Raw genomic sequence first — 12,476 nt, 5'->3', positions numbered from 1 at the left:
CAATACAACAAACCAGTGAAATTTTCCATTAAATTACTTCTGCCTCTCTCTAGTTATAAATATTATTTCTGAAGTGTTTGGAGACATGATCTGTTGACTGTAAGTACAGGGAGATCTGATGTAGGTACCATTTGAAGGCGAGGGAAGGTAGAAATGCATTTCTCCTTTGTGAAGCTGATTCAGGTCCTTCAAGGCAGTGGCTGGATATGAAGTGCAGAGGCTGAGGCCATGCACACCAATCCAGTTCCAACCTCGGTTCTGCTGGGAGTGTAAGAGCCCAAATGGTTCCCACGTTACATCTCCTCGCAGGCCCAGGCACATGCCATGCTCCTGCTCAACCTGAGCTGCCCGCAGTGATATCAACCTGCAGCTACTTCAACGTTTGTTGGCAGTCGGTGTCTCCATCTCTGAGAAGACGGCGTGAGGAGAAGAGCCAGAAGTCTGGAGTAATCCCCGAATACAAACCCCTTTGTATGTAGGGCAGAGCGTGCAGGGGGAGGCAGGGCTCTGCGTATTTTCTCCCTTAAAATCATGACTTGGCTCCATTCATACGCTTATAATTTCTTCATCCTTCTTTAATCTGTGACTACATTTCAGATGTGCAATTAAATTAATCAGGTCTTTGCTGCATTGTCCTTTACTAATCCATCCTCGCTGCCTTGATGACCTTTCTCTTTGAAGCTCCTCACCAGCCTGCCTCCTCCCCCTGCCCCCGTCCCCCCCGCAGAAAGTAGTATATTGCTGTGAAATGCTTTAATTGCTCCCACTCACGGTAGCAGGGAAGCAGGGATGGCTCCCTGCGAACTGGGAAGAGCAAATGTGTCCAGGTGAGCCGCCGTGCAGGCAGCCCTGCACTAAAGCTCTTCCTGACCGGCAAATACGAGCTGGGGCTTATTTGCTCCCAGGCCTGTGTAACCCCCCCCAGCAGGTGTGAGCGAAGCCGCCTGCAGCAAAGGATGCAAGCAGGTACCAGATGCTGCCAGAGGCTGGAGCTCTGGCCTCACGCATAGCTTGGGCTCCCCAGATGAAGGTGTCTCAACTGCAGGTCCCAGATTTGAGCAGCCCCTTGGAGCAGGGGTTGGATTTGTGGCGTCGGGAGCACGCAGCCGTGCACTTGCCCCTGAGGCTGGCGCCTTGCCGGAGCTTGGCGAGAACAAACACGTACCCGCTGGTGGCAATCTAGCCCCGCTTGAGAAACTGCAGCTACGGATAAAACATACCCGCATCAGCTGAACCGGCAAATAACTGAGCTCTGAAATAATAAACCGCGTATGGTGCGGGCCAGGCTGGTGGAAGGAGTGGTTCAGCAGCATTCGTGAAGGTTTGCTTCCTGGCAGTGGTAGGGAATAACACGGGGAGCCCAAGCCTTGCCCCGTGAGAGCAGAAGCCAGTGGCCTTTCTTCCCGTCCGCGCTGGGGCTCGGCTGCTGGAAGACTTTGCCATCTTCCTCTCTCCTTCACTGCTCTCTTCACAGGGGATCCCTGAGCAGACCAGGTCTCTGCAAATCCAGGTGTCTTGGGGGACAACCCACCCGCATCAGTGGTACAGCTGATCCAAGGAAACCTCATCCAAGGGCGTGACAACAGCCCGCTCTGCTGACTCTCGTTTCAGCTTCTGTCCCCATCCAGGTGGGGCAAATCATAGAACAAAATCATAGAATCATGGTTGGAAGAGACCTTTAAGATCATCAAGTCCAACCGTTAACCCAACAATACCAAGCTACCACTAAACCATGTCCCTCTGCACCATGTCTGCGTGTCTTTTAAATACCTCCAGGGATGGTGACTCAACCACTTCTCTGGGCAGCCTGTTCCAATGTTTAATAACTCTTTCAGTGAAGAATTTTTTCCTAATATCCATTCCAAACCTTCCCTGGCACAACCTGAGGCCATTTCCTCTCATCCTATCCCTTGTTACCTTGGAGAAGAGACCGACCCCCACCTCGCTACCTCCTCCTTTTGGGGAGCTGTAGAGAGCAAGAAGGTCTCCCCTCAGCCTCCTTTTCTCCAGGCTGAACACCCCCAATGTAGAGATGCTGTCCTTCAGATACATTTTTTTTAGAGATGTTCCTAAGTTCAGCTCACTGAATTGAACAAAGTGGGGCATCTTCAAGCCCTTCCAACAGATCCTCTCAACATCTACAGCTTCATCCCGCTCCAGGTGGACAAGGCAGCGGCTGTGCCTTGCGCTGGTGAGTAGCTCACCTGGAATAACCCCTGGGAGCTGCCCGCCCCGGGAGAGGCTGCCTTCCTTAGGTGCCCGAGATAAGCTGATAATATCCCTCTCTTCATCAGCTTTCCTCCACCTTGTGCAAGTGGTATGTGAAGCCTTCCAGGTATGACTCGCATTCACACTTCACTAACGGCTTTTTTCCCATTTGATCATTCCTAATGGCCTTTCAAGAGCCCAAAAGTACAGAAGTATTTAAATTGGGAGTATTGGAAGCTTTAGACAGCAAGTAGATCCTGGGCTGTTTGCCTTAGCCAAAGAACCGCTATCTCCGGCAGGTGAAAATAGCACAAATGTAGAACCTGAAAAAAATTTGTGGCCAGAAGAGAAACCGTTTCTGGCATGTCAGGGACTATAGACATGGTTTTCTGAATTTTCCCTTAGAGCAGCTACCTAACCTATGCCTGAATCGAACAACCACCCCGCCACAACCACTGGTAGTCTGCTGTTCTCGGTATCTCACCCTCCCTATTTATCAGCAGGTTTCAGTCCTGTGAAATGGGAAGAAAAAGGCTATTTTCTTTTCCCCTAATGAGAAGAGACAATAAAGCAGCCTTTAAAAAAAAAAAAAAAAAAAACCAAACCAAATAAAAGGACCTTTCCACCTGTGGGATGTCAAATCCATGATTAATGTGAGGGACTGAACAACATCTGTGCCGTTGGAAGCGAAGGGCAGGATGGCTTCCCTCCCGACAGCTCACCTCCTGCCTCTCTGCGAGTCACCCCAGATAGGTTTGGTTTTTCTTCTCTTCAGGAACGGTCCTGAAAAGTAAAAGTAGCACAGAAGGAGTGTGAATTTACAGCGTAAAGCAAATAATTCTGCTGGATCACAAGAGAACCCGAGGGAGGGAGGGATAGTAGAAAATGACTTGTTGCTATAGCGCAAGGAGGGTTTGTGCAAGTCGGCAGAGCCCCGCTTGATTGCTGTGTTTAGCCTCAAATTGCAAAGCGGTCAGGAACTGCATGAACCAGGCCATCTACCACCCACCTGTCCCCAAAGAGGGGTGAGGGAGGGCCGCGCCTGGGGAGTCTCGGGCTTGACAGCAAAGAAATCCAGTTCTGGGAAAAAGCTGCAGTCCTGTCATTTCGGGGAGCGAGTGACAGCCTGCAAGGAGGAGGGGGGGGCTGGAAGAGGAGCAGGAAGGAGGGGAGTGGGGCAGCAATCGGGATGCTCTCAGCACCCGGCACAGCCCACATCCCAGTGCGGATACATCACCGCACTGGCACCAGAGGCTGGGGGAGCCTGGGGACCCTCCAGCATCCCAGTGGTGCTCAGCCTGCCCAGTTTGAGAGGGGCTGAGCCCTTTTTTGGGGGGGGGGTAATAAGCTTTATGGATCCACTTGGCTCCGCGTTTCATTGCAGGTGCTCCTCTCCATGGAGCTGGACTGGGCTGCAAGTTTTTATTGGTGTGGACTCCAACTCCCAAATGCTATTTACGGGGAAATTGAAGACTGCCTTCAAAATTAACAATAGATGGCTATAAATCTTACTCAGTTACCTAGCAACTAACACAATAAAATCCTAAGGTTAAAAGGAGAAGGGTTATTTGGAGATACCTTGGGGAGTACATAATGGCCATTTGCATTCCTGGGTGGGAGGACAAAAAAAAAAAAAAAATAATCCTGGGATATTTACAAATTGCTGTATTGATGAAGGAAAAAAGGTGAATTTACTCAGCGTGGCTTTAATCAAAATACCTCTGAACTGACAAATCTAACAAAAAAACCAGTAGTCAAATGGCTGTGATAAAGAGCACTCCGAAAATGTATGGCGATCTGCAGAAATGATGAAGGGTTTTGTTAAGTTGCTAAGCCCACTTTGTTACTGTTTCTGACAGCTGAAGCGTGTGTACTGCGGACTAACAGTGTAATAAATGTTCAAAATGAATTTGACCGGTATGTGCCTGATGGAATATGCCCTAGAAAAACCTACGCAGTGCAAAAAAAATTTTAAAATTGAAGCAACATAGCATGATTCATCCCGGCCTGGGTTCCTGTTATGCACAGCACAGATTGAAATTCCATATCCCCACCTCAAACTGGGGCTTATGCACAGTCTTTTCTGCCTGCAGTAATTGCAAATCTCAAAGCTGGAATGAGCGGAAGGGCTGGATTGTTTCCCTCCCAAAAGGCGCTCATGAGGGCACGTTTGCCCAGGAAGGAGGAGGCTTGGTGGAAGAACTCTGCAGTAAAATAAATGCCTGGTCCTTAGCACACTCCTCCGGCAGCTGTGGCATTTAGAGGCGTTTTTTAAGCCCTCCTTTTGTTGTTGAAAGGCTTCAGACAGTAACTGCCTAATAACAGCCAGACGTTTATTACCTTCAGGGTACTAGATGGCGACAGGATCATGTTGAGTTGTAATTCACCTGCGCAGGCTGCTGGCAGGAGGAACCGCAAGGGGACTGGCTCAGTCCGTAACAGCCAAATCCACCTTGACATTGCGGAGGGGAGAAATGGGTCCAGCCGACAAAATGAGAGCTGCTTTCGGCCTTACTCCAGTGTTTCCCAGAGTGGTACTGCTGCCCCAGTGCTGACGGTCAGGGCTGGACCATCGGGGTGTCAGAGCTGAAGGAGGGACGCTAAGAGCCTTCTGCAAGTATTTTGGAGGTGATTTCCTAGCACAAGGCATGGCTTGCAGGATAAAAGAGCTGGGGGCATTTTCCTGGAAAGACTAGCAAACTTTCCTGTCTCTGTACACAGAAAAGTTGTCTGCCAGGTAGCCCCCATGCAGAAGGGCTGGGACAGAGCTGGAGGCAGAGACTCCGTGGGCTTTGGTGGCACAAGCTGTCCCCGTATTTCCCATCCCCTGGTTGCGGCTGTTGCTGTGGACCTGCAGTGCTCCTTCCTGGCTGGTAAGAACTGCCACCTGGGCTTGGACACAAGTGACTTCACCGCTGCTATTGCTCAACCTGGTGTCCCAAAGGGGATGGAGGTCACAGGGCAGATGCCTAATGACATCTCCTTTCCTCCCCGTGTGCAACGGTCGGACATGCTACAAGGTGAGATACATGAGAGGTTGGGCACGTACCCTGGGATCAGGTAAGCAGAACAGCTCTGCAGCAACATGGGCTTCCTCTTTCCACCTTCTGCTGCCAGAGGCCGAATTTGCTTGAAGAAGGGCGTTTATCTGAGCAGGAGGCATAGCACATTGGCCATGTTGGACTTAGATGGTTACAGGGCTTGTGACCAGACCTGTGGAGCCACGAGGGCTAATGCAGCCTGGGTACGCTGTGGCCACGGCAGCGCCTGCCCTGCGGCCAGGGCTGCATTCCTGCACACATCCCACATCAGCCCATGCACCACCTACCCCCTTACTGGGAACTACCACAGGAGCTGGGTTTTACCTTTCCCTGAGCTCCCTGATTTTAATCATAATTACTTCTGTAATATTGGGTACGACAGGGAGCAGGAAAAGAAGAACATTTCTGTCATTTCCCCTCCTGCCGGCCATCCATAACTTCAAATGGGACCCGGGTCCTTCTCACGGTGCATGAATGGAGAAAACTGGGTTTTAAACTGGTTTAGTCACGAGAAGGGCTGGAAGAAGTGTCATCTCTAGGTAGGTTTGGTTGAATCAGGAGTGGGAGGGGAAGATGACGTACAGAACAATTTAAGTGACAGCAGAAACAATGATTTGTCAGACAAACTGTCTGGCATATATTATCCAAGTGTCTCTGTTTCTGAGCCTATTTGACAGCAGTACCTGACACCCCCCACCTCCAAGCTGAGGCTGTCTCCTCCCAAGAGGATGATCTACATGTTTATAAAAGCAAAAATATAAAAACCTCTTTTGAAAGTACCTTTCGTGGTAGCACAGGTAGGGCTGGAGCTGTGTGGCTGTCCCCTGCCCGCCCCGCCATGCCAGGATGTGTGCATCATCCCCTTTGAACATGGTGAGAACAAGGGAGTGGGAGTTTATTTCCTGAGAGATCTTTACTGTTGGCAGCTTTTCTGGGGGAGGAAAGAGAAGAGGAGCATTCAGGCCAGTGAGATAATGTCTCCCCTCCCTTTCCCAAACACATCCCAGCGATGATGTTCTGGCCTGGCTGTTTCTTTATGTAGATGCAGTATCTGAGCATCCCTAAAACGTGGATTGAGTCCTCTTGACTTCATTTGTCCTGGATGTCTTGAGCCAGAGGGAAACTGCTGTCCCCATGAGGAATTTAGGTGCCTGGAAGTCACTAAGGACCCGCCTCCATTGGGGTCTTTGGTACCTGGATATTTTTATGGCTCTGGGTGTACCCAGATCTGTTCTCCAGCTCCCCCTCCAGCCACACCAGGGCAGAAGCAGTGAGCACCCCTCTCATCTGCATCTTCTGCACCCCAGGCTCAGCCCTCATCTTCCCTCTCCTTTAGAACACGCTAGTGCAAGTCCTGGTGCTCAAAGCCTTCCCTCTGTGCATTGAGGAGCCGCCCACCAGCTTTTGCAGCATCTACAGAAACAGGGCTGGAGAACAGAAGCCGTATAGGGTGGTGGGCAACTTTAGCGGCCCCATGGACAGGTTGGGATGGAGGGAGGGGACCAACTTACCTTGTTTTAAGAAGCCACTTAGGACCTGCCTCTTCATCAGAGGACTGGAGCTGTGATTCAGCACAGCCACACCTCTGAGGAATTCACCCTCCAACTTTGACTTACTTTGGCTGTTTTAAACTTATAGCAGACGTCCTCGCCAGCCCTGCTATTGAGGGCACACGGCATCTCTTGCAACAGCAAGGCAATTAAAAAGGATTTGCAGGTCACCTTTAAAGCATTTCCCACAGCACGTTGAGTCTTGTTGTAAGTCCTGTATCCAATAATGCTTTTATTTCAGCAGTTTTAATTGGATTCTGAATCTTATGCGAGTCACCAAAAATGCTGGAGAATTTCAGGCCCTCTCTTGCATGATGCTTCACATTCCCTGAAATCCTGTTAATCTTCAGTAGAGATAACAGTAACTCAGCACCTCTGATATTACTGTATCGGATATTAGATACAGCTTATAGGTAGGGATCTTTTAATACCAGGTCAAACCCCAGTCTGCAACCAGTTGCCCACCATGCGATGAAACGTGTGTAGCTGAAGAAATCGCCTCCTCCCCCGAGAGTTTCTAACATATTCGTGCACCACTGTATGAGCTGGAAACTGGGAGAGAAACCGAGAAGGGAAATGATGAGGAAATTTGGCAGAAGGGAGCAATGGAGGGAAGCTGGAGGGTTTTGGAAGGCTAAAAATAGCAACCACAGAAAAAACAGAGCAGGGAGGGATGTCAATATTTTCTCACTGACATGAAGAAAGCCCGTGAAAAAGAAAATTTTCTCCATGATAAAATTCCCTGGGTTTTGGATTTTTTTTTTAGATTTTTTTTTTTTTTTTAAGAAAGCCCGGCATTTATGGGAGTAAAGAATGAAAATCTCCCTGAAACTTTTTGCCTGAGATGCTTCAAAAGGCAGCCACACAGCTCCCAGCCTCATTTCACTCTCTAGGAGAAGATACAAGTGAAAAATTGACAAAAATGAGAACTGATTAAATGAAAAAAAAAAATTATCAAAGCGTTACGGTTTTAACCAGCTGTGAGGCAGCGAGGCAAAGGAACAAAGAGGCAGGGAAGGAGGGGAAGGAGATGACAGGCTCTGCGAACTACCACAACCACCGACGGGGGTGAAGCTGTGAAATGCTAATGGCGAAGCTGCTCCTTCCCCACCGGGAGCACGTTCGCGAGGACCCCTGTGCTCTGCGAAGCGTGTTGGCTGCTCCCCCTTCTTCCCGGGCTTCATTTCGCTCTGCCTTGTGCCAGATGTGCCCTTTGATTGCAAACTCCCAGGGGTACGGGCTGGATGTTGGCCCCGGGGGTCCCTTTGTAGCGTGTTGTATACATGACAAGAGCAGGCTGATGTGTGGGCTGCCCAACGGCTCCCAGCCCCATGGCTCCTGGCCCCATAGCTCCAGACCCCATGGCTCCCGGCCCCACTGGCCCACCTGTAGCTCAGGGAGGACCGTGAGCTCTGCGGGTGTAACAGGTACTTTGCTCTGTGGGTGTAACAGGTACTGAGATGCCCAGCGTCTCAGGCTGCAAATACACTCCAGGTGACCGGATTTCTCCTGCGCGCTGCTGTTTGTGAACTAAATCTTTCCTCCGTGAGGAGCGAAACAGAAGCCCAGCGGGAATGCGGGCTGTTTGCTCCCTGCCTTTGCCTCTGCCAGTAAAAGCCCCCTGCGCAGTGAAGGCTGCAACGTGCCCAGAGCTGTAACTTCAGCGCGCGCCCCTTCCAGCGCTGCAGAATCCCATCTCTGCTCTTCTGGAGCTCAGGTTTTTTGTTAACACCCGTCCTCTGGAGCGTTACGAGTGCCCTGCGCTGCCGGGTACAGCTGCCCGAGAGCTGTGCTCCCGAGTACCGGCGCCGGGAAGGACGCGGGGAGGGTCGTTAACTCTGAAGCGGAGTGATGACAGCCAGCGCTGGGGCGCAGCGGGGCGGAAGGAGCCGCCGGCCCGGGGCGAGCTGGGGACGGGGGGAGGGCGACCGGGCCCTCCCGGGGCGGTGCCTGCCGGGCCGAGGGGCGGGCCGAGGGGGTGGGAGGGCGGTGCGGCGGAGGGGCGGCCGCCGTGGGGGGGGGCGGGCTGGGGCGGCCGCTGCCGCGCATTCGGGCTGGGCTGCGCTCGGCTGCGCGGAGCTGCCATGTTCGGCCGCGGCTCCCGCAAGCGGCTCTCCGGCCGGTCGGTGAGTACCGGGAAGTGCCGGGGGGGGTCGTCGTCTTCCTCCTTCTCCCCCCGTCCCGTCCCGTCCCGTCCCGCGGGGTGCGCACCCCGCCCCGCTCCAACCTGTGGCTCCGTCCCGCCGCCCGCCCCGGCCGCGGTGTGTGCCTCCCCCCGGCCGCCCCCAAGCGACCCTTTCTCCCGGTGTGTCCCCCCGTCCCGTCCCCCTCCCCCCACAGCTCTGCCGTGCTCCCTCCCTTGCCCCTTCTCCCAGACGGCCGGGTACCCCCTTTCCCCTCAGTGCCCCCACCTTTCTCCTCAGTACCCTCACCTTTCCCCGCCAGTAGCAGCCCCTTTCCCCGCCAGTAGCAGCCCCTTTGCCCCCCAGTATGCCCCTTTCCCCTAGGTGCGTGCCCCCTGTCCCCCGCTTCGCGCAGCTGGGGGTCCGGGGCTCACCTCCGCGCTTTGTTGCAGCTGACGGCGTCTGGGGAGCCGGAGCGGGGCCAGCCCTGCAACACCTGCGGGGACCAGTGTCCTGGCTTTGCCCTGCACAAGTGGAGGTAAGGCCCGGTGAGACCCCCGTGTCCCCCGCCCCGTGCCCCCAAGGGCAGCGGGACCCCAGTGGATCCCCCTTCACAGGGTTTTGGGGCTCCCTCCCAACTCTTTGTACATCTAGGGTGCAAACGTGGCTTTTTGGGGGGCACTTGTGTCGGTCTGAGGCGTGTTGCCCACCCTGGCTGGTGGCTCTTGAGACATGGGGGGGTTTGTGGGCCCCCCAAGCAGTGCCGGGGGGAGCCCGTGCGTGGCACTGGCACAGGGCGCAGCAGGATCCAGACCTGGGACTGGGGTAACTGGTTTGCTAATTACCACCTTGCAGCCGATCCGCTCCCCGCCGTGGTCAGGAGCTCGTCCTGCTGCCCCAGGTTGTGCTGGGGGCTGAAGCCCGGCAGGGACAGGCTGGGGTGGGGTGGGAAGGGGGGATCAGGGCAGGAGAGGACCTGGGTGGTTTGCACCAAACTGCTGTGTGAAACTCTCGCCTCCCCCTGTGACCCCACGGCAGGGTTTATCCCCTCTCGGTGATGCCAGGCAGAGATTTAGCTATTGGAATGGATGGGGGATGTGTAGGATCGAACAAGTATTTTTGGCTGTTTCTCTTGTGTCTCTTTGCCAAACGGAGGGCGCTGGTGCCTGCGGGGCACAGCGAGCCCTGGCCTCGGGCTGTGTCAGCCCCTTCTCTCCTCCCTGTGTGATCCCTGGAAATGAGGTCCTGCTCGTGGGCGATGTGGGACTCGGCGATATTAAATCTGGGCTGCGGGCTCTGGGAGCTGGTGCACAGACTTAGTAGGCCAGGGAGCCCTTGGCGACCTTCTAACCTTGTTTTGTAGGGTATACCCTTTTCTCCAGCATCTGCCGCGCTCGGCCCTCCTCCAGCTTCTGCCCTACTTCTCGGAGCTGCGTCTCAGCAGATTAAAGCGCAGGGTTCGGAGCGAGGAGGGGGACTGGTTTATTCCCGTTGAGTTGCATCTTAAGCTTCAGCCGTGCAAATCATCTTTCCTGGTGGCATTTGCTCCGAGGTGTGGTGGGACAGGGTCCGTGGGCTGAGGTCTGCCCTGAGGGATGCGCAGCGGCTGGTGGGGCTCATTGTGGTCCTCCAGCCTGGCCCTCCGCAGGTGCCGGTGGCGCATCCAGGTGTACTGTGTCCCACCTCAGACCTTCAGAAGGTGAAGGTGTCTCCTTCTCCCAGGTTGCAGGAGCTGTGGTCTCCTGACACCCTCCCCATAATCTGAATCTGCCACGTGTGCGTTAATAGATTTATAAGGTCACCCCTGAGTTTTCTTCTTTTCAGGGCTTATAAACGCTTTCCTGAGCTCTCCCAGGTTGCCTCGCAGATGAAGTTTGGGGTAGCAGCTGTTGCAGAGGCACTTCATGCTGCTTAAAGTGTCAAGGAGGACTTTTAAATGTAGGATAAGAAGAAAAGGTGCAGTCACCAAAGCTCCAAGGATTTACGAGGTGCTGTGGTTTGAGTTTTGTTATGTCAGAGGGTGCAACTATCCAGCAGCTTTTGAAAAATTAGGTGAATTTTGATAGCATCCCATTGAAGGCCAAATGGCCCAGCAGAAGAGGCACCCGGCTACGTGAGGAGCGTCGGGTGAGAGGTGGTGTCGTGGCTCTGCTCAGGTAGTGTCCTCTGCACGGGCACACTGTGCCTCTTGTGCTGCATCCTTCAAAACCCTGCCTGGAGCAGGAGGTTCCAGCTGGCCAGGGCCACCCGTAGCTGTCTCCTGACTGCCCTTTTCTGAGCAACCCCGGACATGGGCAAGGGTTTTGGCTAAAATCACGTGGATTGTTCCAGCAGCCTTCTCTCAGGAAGGAAGGTTACCTTCCCCGGAGCAGGAGAAGGATAAGTCCTGCTGAGCAGGCAGGCAATGCTAAGTTACACCTTACACCGTGTTACCTTTCACCAGGGACCAGGCTAGCAGTCCTGCATATGCATTCACATTTAATTGCCTCGATAGAAGAGTAATTAGGCAATTAAAACACATAAAGGCAACCTATTTGCTGGAACGCAATAGTGAGGAAGCGGATTCATTTTTTACTAGCCGGTGGTCTATTAATGCCAGTGACATGTAAGCAGGCAAATTAATAAATAGTAGTTTTGAGGGTTGAAAACACGCTGAGGAGCCCATGCCCTCTGCGGACGCAGCTCCCGCTGGGGATGCTCACCGACACCTTCACCTGAGGTGGGAAGAAAACAAGGGTTTGCAAGGAGAACCGCAGATTAAGGATGCAAACCCAGATCAATTAACCGCTAGAGATTTGTAAGCCTTTTTATAATCCTTTAATAGCGGAGTTTTGCTGATAAATGTAAATGGGACCTTTTCGCTTCACAGATGGGAACTGGTGATACGCTGTCGGGAAAGGGAAAAGAATTGATAAGCTTGCAGGCACTGAAACCATTGCTGATGCAGGCATTTTCATACATGTAATTATGCAGGACTGTGTATTTTCTAGTTACCTGTGATTTTAGGTGTGATCTGTGCAGCTTCTCTGTCAAGCAGGCAAATTGCTTTGCTAGATGCCAAAGATTTCTGCACCCCTAGGTTCCCTTGAAAGCCACTTTCCTCAGACGGGGAGAGATGGCTTTGAGTGTTGGTTGAATTTGTCATTCCTGGGAGCGCATGCATACCTCCTGAGCCAGGGAAACCACTCGAAAATAAATTGTATTCTGCAGAACTGTTTTCTTCTCTGGATAAAGCCGGCCTTCTGTACTGTAGGTGATGTGCAAAAAGGAGATGAAAGGGGATTGCCAAGTAATTAAAATATGTCCCTGGTTTTTGAGTTTGTTTTTGAATCTTCTTAATTGTGCTCTGAAATTATAATCTCAAATTCAAGGTAGTGGGTGAATGATCCTGTAAAAGTGTCGGTATATTTAATACAATTTTTGGTGGAAGCAAGGTACTGAAAACGCCCCGTTGTTACAGCCACGGTTAAAGCGGAGCCCCGCTGCCTGCGTCTTACCCCCTCCTCGACGCCCTCAGACCTCTGCAGAAATTCAATTTTCAGTTTTAAATCATT

The 12,476-nt window shown here is 52.7% G+C and overlaps 1 protein-coding gene across 1 annotated transcript in view; it reads left to right on the top strand.

The window, feature by feature from the left end:
* Positions 1-8,822: 8,822 nt before the first annotated feature.
* PRICKLE2 (prickle planar cell polarity protein 2) overlaps positions 8,823-12,476 on the top strand; it is a 111,084-nt gene continuing 107,430 nt past the window's right edge. Inside the window, exons 1-2 of the mRNA XM_074602588.1 lie at positions 8,823-8,925; positions 9,375-9,460. Of these exons, the coding sequence (XP_074458689.1) occupies positions 8,884-8,925; positions 9,375-9,460 (128 nt within the window). The 5' untranslated portion in view covers positions 8,823-8,883. The remainder of the gene's footprint in view (positions 8,926-9,374; positions 9,461-12,476) is intronic.

This window comes from Larus michahellis, chromosome 10 (assembly GCF_964199755.1).
Source record: "Larus michahellis chromosome 10, bLarMic1.1, whole genome shotgun sequence".
NCBI lineage: Eukaryota > Metazoa > Chordata > Aves > Charadriiformes > Laridae > Larus > Larus michahellis.
The sequence above is the reverse complement of the archived record's forward strand: the minus strand, read 5'-3'. Positions and strand labels throughout refer to the sequence as shown.